A 9,088-nucleotide genomic window follows, 5' to 3' on the forward strand; every position below is an offset into this window, starting at 1 on the left:
TTCAGCTCAATCTGTGGGAGTGTTTGACTGATGGTGGGATGTATGAAGGTCTGAAGCAATCCACCCCCTATTGTGATACAGCTCTCAAAGAGCCAATTTGGGCCTGATAAAAAAGCAGCCTTTCTCAGCTCTCATCTTCTCAACAGTTGCTTTAGCAGTGTGAGCTCCATGCACCCTCTGACGAGCCAGACGCGCGATTTATGTCACAGCTCCAATCGGGGATTATTTATATGTTTTGCTTGTTTTTGATGGTGTGCAATTTTTTTTCTAATTATAATGTGTTAACTTGGAGCCTATGCGATCTGAGAAGTCCACACCATTGCTTGCCAGTCATCGCAGCCTTCCTCGGATGCCGTTGATTTACATAGCCACCTACCTGTCAGCACGTCGACTGGCAGGAAATTAACTGATAATTATTCAAGGGGGAGGGGGGCATTAGAGGGAAAAGGGAACTCTGTTTAAGATGCGATAATTGATCTGACTGCCCGGGCTCTACCTGTCCCTGCCTAAATTCATTAAAATAAATAACAGCAATTTCAGCTACTCTCAAACCCTCCCCTAACATATTTTAGTCAGCGTTTAGCACGTTTATGAAAGACTACAATGAATAAACTGCTTAGCAGAAGAGTAGGCACTCATTTCTCAGCCATGCTCAATTTACTGCATTTCAAAATATCATTGTAATGAAGGGGTCAGATGATGGTACCATGGTATACAAAAGTCCCAAAGTCTGAAACAACTAGCACGCAAAATTACTTTATTTTATTATCTGAATGATAAACAATAATGTTAAAAGATTTAGCTATTCTAACATTATAAGGCACAGTATGAAAAAACATTAACCCCAACTTCCTCACTGACCTCCTAGTGACGCATTTTTTGGCAAATATTTAGGAAAAGTTTGTGACATGCTGAAACTATGTGAAAAGTACTTGTCATATTGAGACCGATGTGTGGACGAATTTACAAACAGGTCATTTTTTCCCATCACGCTAAATGGCCAATCACTAGCAACATTTTACCTTATATTTACAATATTTTACTTTTTTTTTTTTTTTCAGCTGTACTTTTTCACAAAGAAGACTTGCAATGGTCAGCAAAATCTTACACCATCTCCATGGAAACAAGCAGTGCGGCAAACCAGGTAAAGCTGTCTGTGCAACTAAACAACAGCCGCACTCAAGGACTTTTGACAGGAAAATTCACTCCTGGTAAAAAATTTCTTTTGTTGTGTTTCTCTACTGTATGCGTTATAATCTGGATTCATCAGCTACGACTTAACTCACTGCAGTCTTACGAACTCCACGCGGCACCGCATTTCGATTTATCTTCGTGCCACTTTCACCTCTAACAGTTATTTAGTCCTTTAAGCTCGCTAAAAACTGCTCTAAGCTGTTCTGATGTGTAAACAGAAGACTGAGAGTTGATTAGGTTAACTGGCATAGTAATGAGTCACCGTTAGTTTCTTTGCCCAGCGGATTCTGAGTTTGAGCAGATTCTCATGAGTAAAACTATGCTGTACAAACACTGGCTCGGGGAGGGTGAATTAATTATATATCATTGCTGTCACCTGTTTAAATAAAAACAGCCTCTCAGCTTGTGCTGGTAAATGTTTGGACCAGAGCTTCACAGCAGAACTGTGGGTATCCCAGACTTATTGTGCAATTTAAATCTGTATGCTAATGGAAATTGTAGTGGTTGGGCAGTAAATACAAAAAGCAGTCAAGCCAAACCAAGTTTCTTGTGCTTGGTTAACCCGGATTACTGGACAGGGACTATGAATTACATTCCAGCGACTGCTCATGATGATTTTCTGTTTGACCAGCCACTAGATGACTCAGTTTTGAGAATACGGATGTAATTTCAAGTCTGTGTGTTGTAGAAGCAAGGTATTTTTGGGTTTTTGCCTCGTTATTAGATACACTTGAGAGTGACAGAATCTTTTGGGCTGCGCCTTTGAGACTGTCTGAGGAGGAGGAGACAGACCATTCATAGAAAGATAGGTCCTGCCTTTCAGTTAAATTAACCAGTCGCTTCATTACTAACGGCACAGTCCAGGGAGTCGAGATTTGGCTAAATTTAGCAGTTTGAAGCCAAAGCATCTTTCTTTTTTGAAGGCAAAATTGTAGCACTATTGCGATATCCACTTGCTAACCCTGCTAAAAAACAAAACAATACCATCACAGAAATTAAAATCATTTCTACTACAAATACCATTACAAACATTACAAACGATGAACTTTTAAGCATTAAAACCATTAAAAATCAAACATATTCCAATAGGATTTAATGAAAGACAACCAATTACCAGTGGAAACACAAATTAACACACAGTTAATTGTAACACAGATGGTTTAAATATTTCTAGATTTTCATTTGAATTTAAAAGAAATTCAATTAACCAACACTGACAGTAAAGATATTTATAATATCACAAACTATTTCTATTTCTGAATAAATGCCGTTCCTGTGAACTTTGACAAGTATGTTAACTTAGCCTGTTTTTTAAATGTCTGCAAAAATATTATGGTATTTTTACGCTTTAGTAGAGTCAAAAACTTACATACAGCACCTTTAAATGAAATTGCGTATATTAGAAGCCAGAACCAAACTTGTCACCCACATGGGTACCACATCGGAACATATGCTTTGTCGCAATGGCTCTTCACTCTTCTCACCTTTCATAAATGACATGGCTCTCGACATTGTTCTGCTTTGCTTCATGTGTGTAACCTTGTTTAATATGACAAGACCAGGCCAGCCCTGTGGTCCCAGTGTGGCATCAGTCAGCATTTCCTGAATAAAGACTTTAATGGCTTTGTGGCCTCAGAGCCTTGAATGTGAGCAGGCCGGTGGATTGACTGCATTCCCTGTTTTGTACAGAGAGATGTCTGAGTTCCCTGCAGACGGCCCTTCTCTCGTAATGTTATTTCTCCCCTGCGTTGGTACAGACAGCTCTTTAGAGGAGCAACACCTGCATGTCATTCCGCTCTGCTCCGTTGCACTTTCAGCAGCAAGCGCAATCACTCAGCCAGCCTGTTAACATACATTCCCCATTGCCTCTAAAGTGTTGTTGTAGAAAAAACACGGGTGTACACTACAGATTTCACTCTCTGGCTCAGAGCAGACAGCTATCTTTAAGTGCTCAATTTGTTTTCTTTCCATGAAGTCCCTTTCTTCCATTTCAGAGATTGAGTGGAGACCAATGGAAAAAGTCAAGCTTGCAACTTGTATTGTAATAACAGCCGAATAAAGTGCTACTTCCATCTAAATTCAAGAAATTACTCTCCCTGTCCTCATTTAAAGAAGTAGTTCACCCAAGAATTAAAAGTCAACCTCAGACTATCCAAGATGTAGATCTTTTTTTTTTTCTCTTGAAAAACTCAGCAATTAATCCTTTATAGTGAATGGGTGCCGTCAAAATAAGAGTCCAAAACAAGCTCATCTTCATCAAAGATGGCCTGAGGGTGAGTACCAATTTTCATTCTTGGTTGCACTATTTGTTTAAAGTAACAGCTGTCAGGCCGCTGAATTATAATGTGGTAAAATAGAAGCCAGCAGACTTTGTGCAGCAATTTACTTACATAAACATGCCTTACCAGGCATGTGAGAGTGCTTGCATGGAATAGGCAGCCTATAAAAAGAGCATACGACATCTGCTACAACTGCTTTTGTGACTTTCATTAGGAGACCATCAAATAAAGTGTAACTGTTTGACTCGACATGAGCCGTATTGATCTAAACAACTGAGAAACACATCGGGAAACCGTCAGCACCATGGCAACACTGTGACATGCCACAATACAATGTTGGTAAATCAGTGCTGTCTGAGGGCTGAACTTTATTGAATTAGACTTCCTAGCTTGTAATATTTCATTTTAATCATTATTTATGAAGGAAGCTAAACTGTAATTGTTTTTCCTGCCAGATATCTTTTGGCAAATGGCATATTCACATTGATTTGCTAAGCAATGTTTAATCATTTTTGCCTCGGCTAAATTAAAGGAAGTTATACAATTAGATGCTGTATGGCCTCGAGTGCTTTGTGACTTTAATAAAAATGGTGTATTGTACTGACCAATCAGCATCCAAAAACGACCCATTTTATAGTACTCCATATTGACCAATCAGCATTCTACATCAGAACAATCTAAATTCTGTATTAACCAATCAGCATCCACGTCTGTTTTAAAATATACTGTATTAACCAATAAGCATCCAGATGTAGAACTATGCATTTTACAATATATTGGATCGAAAAAGTAAGCATCCAGGGCAAGAATCATCTGTTTTATAAAAGTCATACTGACCAATCAGCATCCAAGACTAGCCATTATTATCCTCTGTGTAGACCGCATTGAGCACAGAAACAGGAACATCTTTTTTTTTATAATATATCATATTAACCAATTGTCATGCAGGGCCAGAACTATCCATTTAATTACATTCCGCAATGATTATTTTACAACAGCTTTATGTTTTATTGAAAATGACCAATTAGCACCCAGTATCAGAACTATCCATTTTATAAAATAAATGAGAACACTTGCCAAAGTAAACAGGGTATTTTTAAAGTGATAATTTGCTAGTTCTCATATTTTCCTGCACATTTGTATTATTTGCATGAAATAACAGCATGAGTGAGGTGAAAAGAGAGAAGCGAGAGAGATGGAGTTGTGTGTGTGAGAAGGAGTGTGTGTGCTTGCTGTGTGTGTTAGTCAGCCACTTAGCCTGTGGTAATTACTATCTCAGCATGTTAAATGATCACTATAGACGCAAGTGCTACCGCAGCCCACCGGACACGCCAAAAATGGGCTTCTGTAACTACTTCCCCTGTTCTCAGTAGGAGTCGAATCAAGCAGGCGAATATATTTACTGATGAATAGCCATAGGACCTCACAGCTGCTTCTCTGTGGTGAAGAAGATGCATCTGCTACTATTGGATTGTCACAGCGAAGAGTGTTTTCCAGAACGAGCTAAACCGAGCTTTGAGTGGCATGGATTCGACCTGTTGTGCGTGAGCTGTGATGGTAAGGAACAGATTTACTTACGCAGGTTGTTTCCTGTTGCTCTGGCCTGCATGTTCTCGTAGTGTTGTCCATGCACCGCCAAGCTCTCCTCGCTCTCCACATGTTCTCCTGGAGCTGTCTGGCGCATCACCTGGGCCAGCGCTCTACGGAGAAAGGCTTTATTTACTCATCGTACAAAACACTGTTAACTTATTGAAAACAAATTCAATACATATTTATGCTGTTCATGACTGACATTTTCTCATCAAAATGGCCTTAAATATATATAAATATATATATATATATATATATATATATATATATATATATATATATATATATATATATATTTTTTTTTTTTTTTTTTTTAATAAACTTTAGTTTACATCACTACCATGAACCTAATTTGCTACTTGAGTATGTGTTGTTTTAGTAGGAGGGACATTCTCATTCTAGACAGCTTGAAATGAAATTGATTTATTATTTTAAAAAATATTACATTGATTAATTAAGAGATTTGACCCACCACTGCAAGATGAAGATGAGTCATAAATATGTTTGGGCTATTTTGTTGTAAAACAAAATTTTAATTAAACCCCTGTGTTTAAACCTGTGGATTTTTCATTTTTGATTGCTTGTGAATTTAGAATATAATTCTATATAGCTGAAAGGAGCTGAAAGGTCACATTCAACTGAGCTTACGCACCTTGGTTTTTCCAGAAGCTATGCCTCATTTGTGCATTATTCGTTGATAATTTTGGCTGTGCTTACTCAAATGAACAGTAGCATCAGATCAATCAGGTCTATTGTGAATCAGTTCCAAAACGAAGAGATGCAGCAATAATATAGAATATTTAAAAGATGCATGTGAATCACTTAACTAGCATTTTCAACAAAAAAAAAACTCTGTCAAAAAGACTGAAACACAAAATGAGGGTTAAATGGTGCATATCTGTTAAAAACGATATTTGTCAAGAGTGTACTATTATCTCATGACGTATAAGAGATATTGTCTACAAGCTGCAAAACTCTGAAACCATGTGAACCATGTGTACATAAAACTGAGAGCTTCATTCACACCAAAGCTTTGAAATGGTAAATAAGACCTGTTTGTAGAGATACATTAAACTATAATGAAAATGGTGCAAGTCAGCATGGGGCAATATTCAAAAGGCACTCGAGTAAAAGGGTGCAAATGTAGGTGGTGGGTGGGACAGCGTGGCCCATATGAGGTTTGATTAGGTGTACGGGTTAGTCTAAATAGAGTGAAAGGGCAGTGCACAAACAGAATGTCCTTGAAATATTAGCATCATTAGACACAGATCAGTGTCCATTATCCTGCTAATGTCATGGACACCTCTCTACTGATGTTTAGATGAGTGAGCGCGCGCTTGTTTGGAGTAGAAGCTTTTACAGACAAAATCTGTGCCTCACCATGGAGATAATTAGAGACTTACGGAGATGTTGATGAATGTTTAAAACACTGCTGATCAACAGATGAATTAGACCTGAATGCTAGTCAGTATTTTTTGTAGCGCATCTGCTTTCAGCTCTCTCTGATTATCGGCATTTTATCTCGAGTCTTCAAGGGAAAATATATCTAGTTTTTGGTCCTAAGCTATTGAAAGAAAGAAAGAAAGAAAACGCTTTTTCTTGAATTGAAAGTAAGTTACTTTGTGCATTCCACCACTTTAGCAGGCCCGCTAAACCTTGAACCTCAAATAAATACCTGTCTGTGAAACTAAAGGAGCATTTTCTGTACTTCCGTACATGTCTGCGTTGTCAACTGCCTAAGCGATAAATAGATAGACAGGGAAACGAAGTTAGGAAAAACTAGCACAAGGTCACGGTGATAGATAGAGTTGTGTCAGTGTAATCCTTGAAAGCCTTGAGCTGCACTGAATGACATCCCAGAGGAAAACTGTCAGGTTTAGATGCTCAAAAGACATAATAAGCGTTCTCGCTTCTATTTTATAGTCATATTGATATCAATGTATATAAACAAATCAAACAAATCTCATTAAGGCGGAATGAAATGGATACAAATGAGGTTATTGTTGACCTATATTGAGATTGCTGAGCTATAAAATCAGCAAACAGCACATCTCTGATATTTCAGGAAGGCTGCCATGGCAAATATTTGAATCCGTAATGAAACATTTGGAAAAAAAAAAATGATTTAATGAAACAAGAAAACGACTCAGCTTATGTAAACATCTCCATTTGCTCTTTGTTTAATCGCATTGTTTTCTACAAGAAATGGATATTGAGATATTAAGGAGATCTCATTTGTATCTTTTTATTCCCCCTGGAATGAACTGCACATCTCATATAACAATTCATAACTTCTCATATACAACTTCCGCAGCAATGTAACGATACACAAACAGCATCCATTTTTGTTTTTGGAAGAATCTGAACGTTACAAATCCCCTTTTTTTCTAAACCGTCCGTTCCCATCGGATAGAATCAGCTTGGCAACAATAACGCAGACAATTTAAAACACCGTTCGAACTTGAACTTGTAAACACAAGTCGCTTACCTCGACATGTTCTCTCTGTGAGGTCGATGCGCCTTCTCTAAGCCAAGTTTGGTGAATATCCCAACCAGAGCCATGATAGCAACTACTCCGCATATGATATACACAATCAAATTGGTTTTATCCTTAGTCGGATCGTGTTGGTCCATCATCTTCGGCGGCGGTCTGCCCGTCATGGACCACGGCGGAGTGTCGTAGTTCTTGCAGGTGGTCTGATCTAATCTGGAGTTCTTAAACTCGCAGCAGAACCTGAAGCCACAGGTCCCGCAACAGTACAGGTAGCTACCAGTCCGGCACACGAAAGGAGGATCCCACTGACCCATCACATCATAATAGCCCCGACACCTGTCCTCCGTGTGAGGGGTCTCGGACAGACCGTTCTCCCCGTCTCTGGAATCGTTGGACCCCGACGCCGTCACCAAACCATCCAGGTTTTTCCCAGGTTCTCCTTCTGCGTCGCACACAAGAACTTTCATCAAAAAGTAACCCAGTAGTAAGCCAGTGCTTTTCATCCTGCGTTCTTCTCTCCTCTTCTTTGCCACGGCTGATCGGACGCTGAAAAATCGAGTTGAGTATCTTTTGTCATGAAGTGTCAGCACGCATATCTCCATCAAGAACATCACCGCCATCCGAGATGATGCTCATGTTTGAAGATACTTGAGCGCCACTGTTGGTTTGTGCAGGCTTTGAAGTACGCACAATGTTTGTAGATATGTATGTAGATTTCTGTCGTTTCGAGAGTGGCGCTGCAACAAACACTACTGTGCTTTGTCTAGTATTTAGCCTTATCCTAAACAGCGGCGGTCTTGCGCACTCGGGTGCGTGGAGCGTCTGGAGCGCAATGAGCTGCGCTTGAACAGAGCGCTGAGTGAGACTGAATGCGTAATGATGAGAGAGGAGGAGGGGAGAGACCCAAGTATGGGCACATGGAAGTAACAAAAGGATTGGGAGAAGGAGAGAGAGAGAGAAGGATGTGTCACATTAATTAAAAAAACAAAAACAATATCATATACATTGTCTAATGCAGTAGCACAGGGTTTATGCAGTGTCTTTATAGACTATTCAAATATAATACAATAAAATAACAAAATAGAATAATTCACTTTTAAACGCTGAAGCAAATCTTTAAAATAAATAACTAAAACTACATATGTATTAATAACAAACTTTTTTTTTTTTCTACGCTGAAGCTTCTGAAAGGCACATAGACTTTTGTGCGTTTACTATGTTGGTTACTTTTAACAATACCCCGCCCCTTTTTCTGTTTTGGGTTTCTTGAGAGTGTTCAGTGATTCGATTTTGACGTTTTGAATTCAGAATGGCCTTCAAATAGCGGTCATGATGCCACATGATACCCGGCGACATGAGCGACAGACAACACAGAGGATAGTTCAGCAGAATCAACTTTATGCAAATGAGATGACGTTACGTTACGTTATTTTGAAAAAGGCACGTATCGTTAACTTTTTCAGGCAAGGCCAAATATCACGTGCGGTCCGGAGCTAAAAGATAGAAACATGGGCTGCGTTTACACCGCAAG

At 39.0% G+C, this 9,088-nt stretch overlaps 1 protein-coding gene across 1 annotated transcript in view; it reads right to left on the minus strand.

The window, feature by feature from the left end:
• shisa9b (shisa family member 9b) overlaps positions 1 to 8,412 on the minus strand; it is a 29,873-nt gene extending 21,461 nt beyond the window's left edge. The window contains exons 1-2 of the mRNA XM_043235908.1: positions 7,552 to 8,412; positions 5,052 to 5,173 (exon numbers count right to left, since the gene is read on the minus strand). Coding sequence (XP_043091843.1) covers positions 5,052 to 5,173; positions 7,552 to 8,177 — 748 coding nt within the window. The 5' untranslated portion in view covers positions 8,178 to 8,412. The remainder of the gene's footprint in view (positions 1 to 5,051; positions 5,174 to 7,551) is intronic.
• Between the last annotated feature and the right edge of the window lie 676 nt (positions 8,413 to 9,088).

Source organism: Puntigrus tetrazona, chromosome 3, assembly GCF_018831695.1.
Source record: "Puntigrus tetrazona isolate hp1 chromosome 3, ASM1883169v1, whole genome shotgun sequence".
NCBI classification, from domain to species: domain Eukaryota; kingdom Metazoa; phylum Chordata; class Actinopteri; order Cypriniformes; family Cyprinidae; genus Puntigrus; species Puntigrus tetrazona.